Below are 12,377 nucleotides of genomic sequence, written 5' to 3' on the forward strand. Positions count from 1 at the left end.
TCTTATACACCACGCTTTTCTCTTTACATATTAATGTTTTCGATTGTATTTACCTTTCGGCTTAGTTTGTTCTTGATATGTTGGCTTAGTTGTTGTCTGATCTTGAGGTTTATAAGTTTGTAATGTAGAGTAGTTGTAGCTGAGTAGTTGTTCTTTGATATGTAGGGCTTTTGTTGTCCGATTTGTATGTAGAGTAGTTGTTCTTGTAGTGTTTATATTCTTACTTTGTTGTTGTCCGATTGGAAAAATGCTTCTAGAATAGGATTTTGTTTGTTTCTGCTCTCATTACCCACATTATTTCGATTGTTAGTTTGTTGTTCTTTGATTGGAAAAATGGTTATTGTTTGTTTCTTACTTTGTTATTGATATTTTACAAATTGAACTAATGATGATCTCATGCCTTGTAGATATGTCGGAGGAGTTACCAAAGAGGCTTTTTAAGGAGGGCGAAGAGCCTCAGGTGTCTCAGATCAATAACAACAGCAGGATCGACTACATAATTAAGAAGTTCACAGCGTGGATGCCAAAGGAGCTGGATGTTGTGAAGAAAGATCCGGTGTTTGCTCAGATTTTTAAGCTTCATGAAAACGGTCTCGGGTACTCGGCGAGAGTGGTACACAGCTTCTTGTGCAGGGAGCTGGTGACTTACAAGCTTCACGAGCTTTGGTTTGTCTTTGCGAGGAGACCACTTCGATTCTCACTTCAAGAGTACCACGCAGTAACCGGGTTTGAGTGCAACACGAGTATCTCCCTTTCGGAGTTTGAAGAGTGGAAATTTGATGGTGGTTTCTGGAGCAGGGTTTTGAGGAGGAAAGACGAGACAGTTACACTCTTCGATCTGTGGAATAAGGACAAGGACTCTGTCAAGAAGTGGAAGAATGCAGATCGCATACGGCTGATCTACCTTGCCTTCATTCTTTGTGTCGTTTTAGCGAGAGATGAGAAGCAGAATATCCCTCTCAAATACATCAAGGTGGTCATGGATCTTGAGAAGGTTCGAAAGTATCCTTGGGGAGTTGCTTCTTATGATCTTCTCTGCGAGTCAATAGCCAAGAACCGCTACAAACTGAAGGAGAAGACAAGTAGTTATGTTTTAGATGGATTCTCCTACGCCTTGCAGATTTGGGCAATGGAAGCTGTACCAAAGATTGGAAAGCTTTGTGGTAAGAAACTGGACAAAGCTTTTGCGGATGGTCCTAGATGCATCAACTGGATGGGAGCTGGAAAGGTGTCATATCAAGAGATCAATCGGTTGGAGGAGATTTTTACAGCTGAGGTAAGTATCACTTGTTTTTATGACTCCATCAGGTTTGAAATAAATTTGTAGGATCTAACTTTCATTATTTTTTTTTGTGTAGGATGACATGTATCCATTCATCTCATCGACAGGGAATATGGATATTATCCAGAGTGTTGATTTCCGCAGAGATGATGTGGAGGATGAAAGAATCAAGGGTCTGATGGAGCTGATTTCCGCAAAGAATGACTTCACTCAGCATGTTTGGGATTTCGAAGAAGCTGTAGAGGAATCTCTAGATCAGCCTGGTGAAGAGGGAGTGAATGATGAAGCAGCTGAGACAGATGAGAGTGATGAAACTTTTCAGACTCCAAGAGGATCAACGAGCCTAGGCGATACATCAAAGCAGGGTAAGAAAAGGCTTCCAGATCGTGGTATGGAAAAAAGGAAGCATAAGGTTCTCAATGGTGGATCGAAGCAACCATCTTTTAATGAAGACATGAAGACTTTTATGGCGCAGTTGTTTGAGCAGAGTATCTCTGCAATGGAGCAAAGGATGGAGAAGAAGATGGATGAGAAATTAGAGCAATTGGAACATCGGCTAAAAGCTCCAACTAAGGAACCCCGCGTTGAAGTTGAGGATGGAGAGACGCCTTCTCCGAGCAAGACAACGACGACCCAGCAGCCATCGTTGAGGAGGTCCACACGCGGGGTAAAGAACAACTAGTCTTCATCACTCCTTTAATGTTATTTTCTCTTGTTTGTTTGTGACTGCACTTGTTAGTCATCTTAACATACCCTGATCTATTCACTTATTATGTAGATTGATCACTTAAATAATTAATTATATAAAATTGTCAATAATTTTCGAAAATTATCTCCTTCTTTGATCCATGTTGTAACACTTGTTTAGAGGATTCAAAGTTAAACTACAAACGATCTAGAAGTGTGATATACGCGAAAATTTTGTTTTTTTTTCTGATATACCTTAGGTATAATACACGTTATAGGTGTATGAAACGGCGCCGTTTTGTCTAATTTTTTGACCTACTCTCTTTTCTTCCTCATTCTTCTTCGACAGAGAAATATACAGCGGCGACAAATATGGAGAACGACTCAATCATGAGTTCGATCAATTCTTCTTCCAATTCAACAGCTCGAGTAGCCAAAGACCACGGAATTCCCACACGATGCAAGTGCGGTGAGGCTGTGTCGTGTTACACCTCGAGAACCGTTAGAAATCCGGGAAGATTATTCCATTGTTGTCCGATGGGATCTGAGAAGGTTAGTCCTATAATCATATACTTTTTTCCTCGTTTTAATCTAACTGTTTGGTCGATGTTTTTGATGAAGGACAAAACCCACTTGTTCAAATGGACTGATAAGTCAGTTGTTGAGGAGATTGAAGACTTCAAAGACCTGTTTGACGTCCTCCTCGTTGACAATTCTGAATTTCAGAGATCAATGAGAGCTTCTGAGGCAATGCTGAAACGCCATGAGAGTAAAATTGATGAGATGGAATATGCTGTTGCACGTAGCGAAGAGAAGACCATCAAATGCATTACCGAGTTAAAGATGACAAAAGCTTTGTTTCTGTGTTGTTTGGTGATGGTCCTCATGTACATTACCTATGCATGATGGTCATATGCTGCCTCAGTTTGTTCTGTTTTCTCTTTCAAATAATTATTAGACTATGGTTCTTGTTCTTTCTTTCTTAGAGATAATCATCTAGTAAAACCAATAATGTCTCAAGAGTGTTGCAAATACGAAATTGTCAAGCAAGGACGTAGTTAAGAGTAAAACAAAACAAAAAAAAAGCAGAGAAATAAGGAGATCTCTAAGAAGAAACGTAAATGTTAAATGGGTAAATCGCAAGTTCCTCTCTTGTGTCCTTCGTTACCACAACGGCTGCACTTGTGCTTTTTACCCTTGCTTGATCCTTGAGAAGATTTGATCTTGTCTTCTACTGTTTCATACCTTCTCTTTACTGGTCGACCAGCACTCTTTCTTGACTCTGGTGGTAAAAGTTTTGCAAGGTCAACCTCAGCTGGGACATTCCACTCAGACTGTGGGACTGCTATTGGATTAATGGACTCCGAATAGGCTGTTCTCCAAGTTGCAGTTGTGTATAAAACGTCAGTGAAACTGTGTACTTCTCTACCTGTGTCAACAAAAATTTGTGCTTCAGTAGAGTCTATATGCTGAAAAATAACAAAATAGGTCATATACTCATGTGTTTAAACTTCCATACCTCGTGAATAAATGGCAGGAATGGCGTGTCGGCAAGGTATTTTTCCTATATCGTACTTCCCACATGTGCATGTTCTATTCTCCAAATCAACATGACATTCATATATGTCTCCTTTCACAAGCGATCTGAAGTTGTCAATCTTGTAAACCTGAAATCCTTTTGCCTTGACAATTCTCCTATCAATCTTTTTCTCCACCTTGACGGTTAAAGGATCAAGATGCTTCGAGCTTAACAGGTGACGCTCGTAGAACCATCGAGTCATAAATTCCCTTATACTATCCAGCAACGGAATAACCGGATATTCTCTAGGTATTCTCAAAAGAGAATTTATCGACTCTGCAGGGTTTGTGGTCCTAATGTCATACCTGGAACCAGGGAAGAGAGAACGACTCCATTTTCGCACATCAGCCTCCTGTAGATATCTTCCGAGCTCTGGACTCATATCAAAAATTTCGGTCATACGTTCCTGAAATTCAGAGTACCTATATGCCTTTGAAGCCTGTTCGACCAACGCTGTCCAACCCTTTCCCTTAAACGATTTAACCACATTGGTCAGCAAGTGATGAATGCAAATTCCATGTGTTGATTGAGGGTAGACAGTCCCAATCGCTTTAGCGATCGATGCATTTCTATCAGAAATAAAAGCCAAGTCCTTGGAGTCATCTACAACCACGCTCAACTGTCTAAAGAACCACCCCCATGAATCGTCATTCTCAGAATCAACAACCCCAAATGCAATCGGATACAAATTAGAGTTACCATCAACAGCAGTAGCAACAAGGAGAACTCCTTTGTATTTATTTTTCAGAAAAGTTCCATCGACAACAATCACCCTACGCATTGCATTGTAGAACCCTCTAACTGATTGCCCAAACGAGATAAATAGATAGAGGAATCTCCCCTTCTCTGTAGTTTCATATTCAGTATGTGTACCAGGATTAGCTTCTTTGATCATATGCAAATATTTTGGTATTTTTGCATAGCTCTCATCTGGTATACCTCTAGCAGCTGCAATTGCAAACTCACGAGCTTCCCATGCGTGCCAATAACTGATCTCACAACTATGCTCCATTCTCATGAATTTAATGATCTCGTTTGCTTTGGGTCCATCATTTGCATCATCAAATCGATGTTGTATCAGTCTCCCAATTGTTCTTGCCGATGCGGTCTTTCCGAATTTGCTTTTCTTTGAAGGAGCACATGAATGTCTTTCCTCACACTTGTTGATCATGAAATATGTAGACCCATCCAGACATTCCGCACGCACAGACCAGTTGCACAATGCATCCTTACATCGAATATACCACCATTTTTTTGTAGACTTCTTAACAATGAAATCGAAATTATGCTTCATCGCCCAAATCTCCAGTGTTGCCTTCAAAACCTTTTTATTTCTGAAAATTTGATTCTTCTTCACGAAATCTCCGCTCCAAGTTCGATCATCCTTTTCACTATCTCCATTATTTTCACTCCTTAAACCGGCATCACCGCAAGCATCCCCAGCGACATGATCCTTCCTTCTAACGCAAGACTCCTTTGAAGTTTTGACAAACTCTGCTCGATTTCTGTCAGGATCTTCCTCGTCATCAACATTACTTGAATCACACGGCTCCTTATTCAAATCGATATTGACGCGTTCCTTTTGATTTACACCACTACTAGCGAACGTGACACACAAGGTTGTAGACGAACCCTTCTTCGCATAGGCCACAAAGTTAGATACTTGTCGATCATTGCTGATTATTATGGGAGGATTCCCTCTTTGATCCACCATCTCATAGCTGAACTCTGCATTAACGGAATCAGGTTCCACGCCATAATCCTCACACACCATGATCTTGAGGTGCTCCAACAAAGTAGTAGTCTCTAATGGTATCATTCGACCACGCCTTGCTTTGTCTACCATGAAACTCCACTGGTCGCTGCAACTACACATCCATTCACCAGATTTAACATAGATTAGAACCATGTTGTGATGATGGAGAGAAGAGAGAAGAGAATGGAATAGGGAGGAAGAAGAATAGAAGATGGGAGCGTCGATGAAGAGATCGTGGGAGGAGGAGAATATCGTGCAGAAAATATTCTCCAAGATATTTGGGGATTGATTTAGGAAACATCTATAACCGAATATGGAAGTTTCCATATTTTTCGGATTTACCTAGAAAACGTATCATACCTAGGCTTTAACAATGTACAGTATGTGGGATACCTATTCTATCTAAGACGTCACATAAGTTAAAAGGTACATGACCTTAATTTCACAAAAACTACGTTAGGTATATCTTAGAGTTGTGGTTATTTATCGTTATATAACCTCGGGTATAGTGAAGAGATCTTGCTAGATTGAAACGTCACAAAATGTACCTAAGATATATATGACAAGGAAATCTACATAACGTTTTATACCAAGGATATATCGATGTATAAACTTATATTTCGATTTCTAGGTAAAATAGATCACCATAATGTGTATTCTAACCTGGGTTAGAAAGTAAAATAAAATATGATTCCAATTTTTTTTTTAAAAACTTAAAATATATAAATTGTCATACTTATGTTTCTAATAGTTTTCATATTTTTGTATATTTTTTTATTTAAGTTTACTATTTTTCTCATCAACCAAGGGTAAAATAAGTCCAAAATTGCCAAAAGTATGAAAAGTCTTAAAGTGACAAAAAAAAAAATAATATGTCTCTTTTTTCCAATTCTCCCTTATCTTTATCACAAAGATCATCTATTTTTGGAAACGTCATTCATAAATTAGATCTAATAAATGTATTAACAACAACTGTCATCACGATTTCTATGTCCATTTTATTTGTTCCAAGTTTTGTTACATATAAATAAATCATATCCACTTCGTATTTATAATGTATAGTCACAATTATATCTTCATTGTATCAAACTTTATACCAATGTTTCTATATTACCTATTTCAGAAGAATAAAAATTATGACTTATTGATATCCATAAAACATGTTTATATCCTAAACTTTTACAAACTATTCTCAAAAATATAAAATACATATTTTTTAATAATAATCACACCCCGCACAAGGTGCGGATCTTATCCTAGTAATTAATTAAACGGCTTCATTTGCTAAAGTCAATACTGTAAGGGATTTTAGCCTACTACTATTTGTACTGCGCTTGGAAACCCATACTAATACACTATGCACCCAATACTTCATATATAGATCATTAAATTATTTGGTAATCGGTCAACCTCGCCGGCGATTTGCCAAACATTTACGACTTCCCAGCACTTCATATATAGTTTGTTTGTTTCGAGCAGGTCTCTGGTTGAGGAGGAGAATAAAAGAGAGATCAAACTATCTATACTATTAAAGCAGAATCATATTAGTATTTTTTTTCTTTGTATTCATTAAGGGTACTGTAGACATTTTGCGTTGGTTTCCTAATTCAATTTCGGTCTGTGATTATTTCCATGTTTAATACTGCATCGTTTTAGTATTTTTCCAACCGATCATGTTTGAAACTGTGTCATTTTTTAAACTATTTAATTGTTTGGTTTTAAATCGCTTTTTCTTAAATCTAATCTCATCTAGTATTGATTATTTTCTGATTCGAAATGATAATAGGGTTGAATATTGCCGAACAGAACTAAAGTTTTCGGTGAAGTCGTTTGGTTCCGTTATGAGTTTGGTTAGACTGGTAAGTTATTTAAATTCAATAATAGCATGCCGATTATTCTTTAAGATTTTAGTTAATTCTAAAATTATTAATTTTGACAACAATCACTATCATTTAAAACAATTTTGAAAAATATAAATATATTTTAAACAAATTTTTAACTTACGATCACCGAATTTGTCTTATCATTAAAAAAATCACAATATTAAAAATATTTGGTTACCAACTCGGTAACCCGTTCAACGGCAGATCCGAGTCGGGTTTCAAAACACCGATCAAAATTATAAAACTGTTATATTGATTTATATTTAAAATATCTAATTCAAAATTAAAAACCTAAAAATACATTTACAATATAGTTTTAACCGAAAATAAACTCGGATATAAAATACATATATGAAACGAGTTATATAAATGCTATACAACACGGATTATATAAATATGATTATATAAAGTTTTCACCAAAAATAAACCCGCATTTTGAAAGCGCGGATCAAACTCTAGTTTTCAGCTTAAGACAAAGCAATATTCAGGCTTTCCGGAATTTGCAAGCCAACAGCTTGTCGTTTCCAACAAAAGGGAGGTATTCAAACGCCAGTAAACTTTTAAACAGGTGAGGGAATTGGCAAGCTCGTTGGAGACAAAAGCATGAGTTACACAAACCATGTTTTTAGGCCCACTTTTAAAATGATATATAAACCCACACTAAATGGCGACGCTTCTTATACATGCAGATGCATGCATTCATACAACGGTATACTATGGCCCATAATTACCCATTGGAATGACGTCGTGAAATGAAAGTACGTCGTAGTCTTGTTGTTGTAGCCGCATACCAGAGTTGCGTTAACTGGTAACTCTAGCCTAAAATGAGCTAAGACAAATAAATGTGACGATTAGAATGTTTCTACACCAACATTTCTTGTTGGGCCTCGGTAACCTCCTAGAGTTCTATTATGTGGGCACACACCTCGAAATTATATACTTCCATGAATTTAATGGGTTTCTTTCTTTTCTTGACCAGCTGCATATTTGAAGAGGGTTATGGTCAGTGTTTTGAAAACCGGATCGGACCGGCCGGTCGAACCGGTCCGACCGTGACTCACTGAAGAAGCCGAGTCCGGTTCAGTTTAAAACCCGGATTTGATAAAAACCAGTAAAACCGGCTGAAATCCGGTAAAACCGGTGACCCGGTTCAATTTTAAAACCCGGTTCTTAAAAATTAACATATAATTAAGTGTTTTTAACTATTACTAGCTAAAATTTAATATTTTATAATTAGTTTTCAACTATCACTATTTAATTGATTTTTTATTTTTCTAAGAAAAAATGTGAAAAATATATTTTTGACTCTTATATACTATTTTTATTTTACCATATTCTTAAAATTTGAAATGTTAATTGTAAAAATAAATAAATATGGTTGTTTTAGTTGTAAATCATTTGTTTATTTATTTATTTTTAGTTTATATAGTAATCAGATTTATGTTTGTTGTTTATTTTGAGTTAATAAAAAAGAATAGAGAAAGTATTATATGTAGAAGTAAAGTTTATATAGTATAAATATATAATTACATACATTTTTATATAAATAAAAAACCCGGTTCGACCGGTTGAACCGGTCTAACCAGTCAACCAGTAGCTTCACCGAATCGGTGTCCGGTTCGGTTTTCAAAACATTGGTTATGGTCTATTGATTCACCATCTAAATTTATTTAGACAGGGACAATGCCACATGTCGCGTGTCCATGATTTACTGGATAATGTGTCACATTGGTTTGGTCCATTCATTTATTTAATGCTACCTTCTCCTAGCGTTAAAGTTGTAAACCATTTCGAATGGTTTCTATATAAAAATTCATTTTTTTCTAAGCGTAACGTACAGAAGAATCATCTGTAAGCTAATGTATAATGGGAAAAATTTAAAACTGAAAAGCTAATGCGAACGAATACGGCACAATGAGTTTTTGACCTAATCAGTTACTAAAAACTTACCTAGACTCCTAGCATGAAAAATCAGATTACGATAACCAAAAAAATGTAACTGCTAAAAATATCATACAAAAAGTCAACGAGATACTAGACTCGAGGCTACAAACTGACTGAACCGGGCCAACTTCCTAACTCTCAGCTCTAATTTCGAGGCCTTGTGTACTTCAAAAACTTGGTACAGCTTGTGAGGACCGAACCAGCTGGTTTACACCGGTTTCGTTGTCATCCGCAGGCTCCTTTTTCCGCCGCATCTCCATGACTTTGCGGTGGTGGTTAGAGTGGAGCTCGCTTGAGAATGTCGGGCTACAAGCGGGTCTGTATTCTGGTAGTAACCGACCCGACTTATACCTCACCCCGCACGCATTGCACAGCGTCTTGGCTCCCATTGGTCCAGCTCGCCACTGAGGAGTCTTCTGAACGCCACAGTGGCTGCACCGTCGAGAGGGCTGCTGATGCTCCTCCAGTAGCTGACCGCTGAAAACAGACTCAGCTGACCTTTTCTTATGCTTTTTGGGAACCGGTGGTTTCTCCGACGGGGAGAGTGGTTCGAGAAGCTCAGCGCCAGAGAACCACGTGTTGGAAGGACCAGAAGAGGAGGAGGAAGTCGAAGTCGAGGAGGAATGGCCTGAAGAGGAGGAAGATCCAAGCGACCAGAAGTTGGTTCCATACCGGTTGCGTTTGGTACGGGATTTAGAGGGAACAGGGGATTTGAAACAAGAGTCTTGTGTGGGAGGAGGAGTCAGACCGGTTAACCAGGCTGGTTTTTCAGTGGGGGTTCCGGTGAGATTTGGAGTAGAATATTCAGTGAATGAATCCTCTATGAAATGGGATAGCCACTCAAGCTCCGCTATTTCATCCGTCTTTTAACAAACAACAAAACAATTCAAATGAGAAAAAAAAAAAACGTTATCTTAGAGTGTATATTAAATTAAATTAAAAGGGAACTAAATTACCGGAACGGAGAGTTCGCCTGGAGGGAGAGACCCAAAACCGTCCTTGTTACTCTGGCGAAGAGCGTCACCGTTGTCCTCGGAGGAAACGTGGAGGAGCATCTCTTGCTGTTCAGCCTCTTCTTCCGTGAAAACGTCGTCCTTAGACAAGTCGAAGAAGTCGTCGACGGAGAAATCCTCGGCGGTGGTGACGGCCAGAAAGTCTTCGTAAACGGGCAGCGTCGTCGTCGTTTTGAAAGCCATTTCTTTCCTGATGCTGCTTTTCAACGCTGCTGCTTCCATTTCCTATAAACCTAAACCACAACCAAGAAACATTAACATCTTTTTTTTTATATCGAAACTCACCACATAAATTTCACCTTCTTTTAAAACGAAACGTTTAAAAACGTTCATTCGTTCCCAATTCCAAGAGAGAGAGAGAGAAAAAAAAAGAAAAACACGAACCCCAAAAGAAGTGACGACACACAAAAGAGAGTTACTCGCGAGACTGAAACGTAACAAGCTAAGCAAATTCTAATACCATACGAAGAAACCTTTTTAATTACCCTTAAAATGGATACAAGTTAGGAAAAAGATACCTGAGAGACAGAGAGATGGAGGTGGAAGGAGGGGCGGCGGTGAGAGCAAAAAAAAAGAAGAAGAAATGAAAAAGAGAGGGTCAATGAGAGATAGTTCTGTGAGTTTGGTAAAGCATTCAATTTGGTTTATCTCAGCCTCTGCTTGAAACTCCCTCCTTTCTTATCTCTTTTCACCTTTTCTTATAGAGCCTATATAAATTATACCCAACCAGTAATAAATCTATAATTTTGTCTATCCTTTAGATTCTTTTTATAAATTCAACGCGTATTTACTTTTATAAAAGATACATAAAATCAATCCAAAAAAAAAAGAAGCTTACTGTTCATTAATGTGTAATCAAAGATTATATTCGAAAAAAGATTTATCTTACTTTTTAGGTAAACAAACCATGAAAAAAAAATTACCGTTTTATCTGTAGGCCCTTGACCGCGTTGATCGCCGCTCATCTTGGGAATTATCCCTCCCGCTCTTACTGGTTTTGATTTTGCTTCCTTTTAGTTAAAAGTTAAATGTGCCCATTTATTTAAAACTTTGATTAGGGAGGAGAAAAAAAAAACTTAATGGAGCAGAGCATGTCTTGGGAGTAAAGGTAATTCCTAAAGCTCTTGCAGAGACCGTTAATGAGATTAAATAAAAGGCATTTCAGTGGCATATCTCAGAGGGTCAAAGATCAGAAAGAGAAGGTTGATGCTCTTCAAAGAGCTTTACTCACACTGCCAGATACCTCAACGGCTCGAGAGGAGCATCTTGAGAGAGATAAGCTGAATGGTTTACTCAAGGCGGAAGAAAAATTTTATAGACAGAGATCGCGGGTTCGTTGGGCAGATGTTGGTGATCGTAATACGCCTTTCTATCATAAGACTGTCTCTGCTCATGCTTCTAGGAACCATATTCACTTCCTCAAAGACGCAGACGATCAGGTTATTTATTCTGTAGAGGGTATCAAATTATATGCTGCGGATTACTTTCAGGGTATATTGGGAGCTACAGACCTTCCCTCTTCTCCGGTTTCTCATGATGACCTGCAAAGCTTGCTGCCATTTCGCTGCACTGATCTTCAGCAGAATTATCTTAAGCGTGAGGTTACAGCAGCTGAGATCAAAGCTACTCTTTTTGCTATGCCGCTGAACAAAAGTCCGGGGTCTGATGGGTATTCAGTTGAATTTATAAGAGCTTCTTGGGACATTGTTGGCTCAGAGATCACGACTGCGGTTAGGGAATTTTTCCGTAATGGAAAACTGCTCAAGGATATGAATACGACTGCCATAGCTTTAATTCCCAAGACTTCAGAAGCTTGCTCACTCTCAGATTACAGACCTATTAGCTGCTGCAACATTGTCTATAAGCTAATCTCCAAGATCATAGCTAATCGACTCAAGCCGATTTTGACAGAATGCGTCAGCCCCAACCAAGCTGCGTTTTTAAAGGGTCGAAGTCTTGGAGAGAATGTCTTACTGGCCACAGAGCTCATCAGGAATTATAATAAATCTTCTTGTCTTAAGAGTGCCATGATTAAGATAGATATTCGCAAAGCTTTTGATACTGTTTGCTGGGATTTTGTGATTAAAGTTTTGCAGGCTCAGCATTTTCCGCCAATGTTCGTCACCTGGATTACAGAGTGTATCTCTTCCCCGAGATTTTCAGTGGCTATTAACGGGGAACTGGCAGGGTTTTTTGAAGGGAAAAAGGGTCTGCGTCAGGGAGATTCAATATC

General features: G+C 38.2%; 4 protein-coding genes across 4 annotated transcripts; 2 read left to right on the top strand and 2 right to left on the bottom strand.

The window, feature by feature from the left end:
* Positions 1-409: 409 nt before the first annotated feature.
* LOC130500258 (uncharacterized) lies at positions 410-2,015 on the top strand. The gene is made up of 2 exons (XM_056995035.1): positions 410-1,276; positions 1,359-2,015. The coding sequence occupies exons 1-2, from the start codon at positions 410-412 to the stop codon at positions 1,962-1,964; spliced, it is 1,473 nt and encodes a 490-aa protein (XP_056851015.1). The 3' UTR covers positions 1,965-2,015.
* A 326-nt stretch (positions 2,016-2,341) lies between these two features.
* On the top strand, positions 2,342-2,875 carry LOC108845382 (uncharacterized protein At4g04775-like). Its single transcript, XM_018618601.2, has 2 exons — positions 2,342-2,521; positions 2,591-2,875. The coding sequence occupies exons 1-2, from the start codon at positions 2,342-2,344 to the stop codon at positions 2,873-2,875; spliced, it is 465 nt and encodes a 154-aa protein (XP_018474103.2).
* A 204-nt stretch (positions 2,876-3,079) lies between these two features.
* On the bottom strand, positions 3,080-6,196 carry LOC130499690 (uncharacterized). Its single transcript, XM_056994020.1, has 2 exons — positions 3,489-6,196; positions 3,080-3,398 (listed from the first exon to the last, which is right to left on the bottom strand). Exons 1-2 carry the CDS (start codon positions 5,629-5,631, stop codon positions 3,094-3,096), a joined length of 2,448 nt encoding a protein of 815 aa, XP_056850000.1. The 5' UTR covers positions 5,632-6,196; the 3' UTR covers positions 3,080-3,093.
* A 2,865-nt stretch (positions 6,197-9,061) lies between these two features.
* Positions 9,062-10,837, bottom strand: LOC108823948 (GATA transcription factor 5). Its single transcript, XM_018597264.2, has 3 exons — positions 10,663-10,837; positions 10,088-10,377; positions 9,062-9,994 (listed from the first exon to the last, which is right to left on the bottom strand). The coding sequence occupies exons 2-3, from the start codon at positions 10,364-10,366 to the stop codon at positions 9,299-9,301; spliced, it is 975 nt and encodes a 324-aa protein (XP_018452766.1). The 5' UTR covers positions 10,367-10,377; positions 10,663-10,837; the 3' UTR covers positions 9,062-9,298.
* Between the last annotated feature and the right edge of the window lie 1,540 nt (positions 10,838-12,377).

This window comes from Raphanus sativus, chromosome 9, assembly GCF_000801105.2.
Source record: "Raphanus sativus cultivar WK10039 chromosome 9, ASM80110v3, whole genome shotgun sequence".
Lineage (NCBI taxonomy): Eukaryota > Viridiplantae > Streptophyta > Magnoliopsida > Brassicales > Brassicaceae > Raphanus > Raphanus sativus.

Bases quoted from the DNA above. Each gene is read 5' to 3' on its own strand.
- LOC130500258 (XM_056995035.1), top strand. From the start codon at position 410: ATGTCGGAGGAGTTACCAAAGAGGCTTTTTAAGGAGGGCGAAGAGCCT. The intron at 1,277-1,358 runs GTAAGTATCACT...TTTTTTGTGTAG, and splicing joins AGGAGATTTTTACAGCTGAG to GATGACATGTATCCATTCAT.
- LOC108845382 (XM_018618601.2), top strand. From the start codon at position 2,342: ATGGAGAACGACTCAATCATGAGTTCGATCAATTCTTCTTCCAATTCA. The intron at 2,522-2,590 runs GTTAGTCCTATA...TTTTTGATGAAG, and splicing joins GTCCGATGGGATCTGAGAAG to GACAAAACCCACTTGTTCAA.
- LOC130499690 (XM_056994020.1), bottom strand. From the start codon at position 5,631: ATGGAAACTTCCATATTCGGTTATAGATGTTTCCTAAATCAATCCCCA. The intron at 3,399-3,488 runs GTATGGAAGTTT...TTGTTGACACAG, and splicing joins TCCTGCCATTTATTCACGAG to GTAGAGAAGTACACAGTTTC.
- LOC108823948 (XM_018597264.2), bottom strand. From the start codon at position 10,366: ATGGAAGCAGCAGCGTTGAAAAGCAGCATCAGGAAAGAAATGGCTTTC. The intron at 9,995-10,087 runs GTAATTTAGTTC...GTTTGTTAAAAG, and splicing joins CAGGCGAACTCTCCGTTCCG to ACGGATGAAATAGCGGAGCT.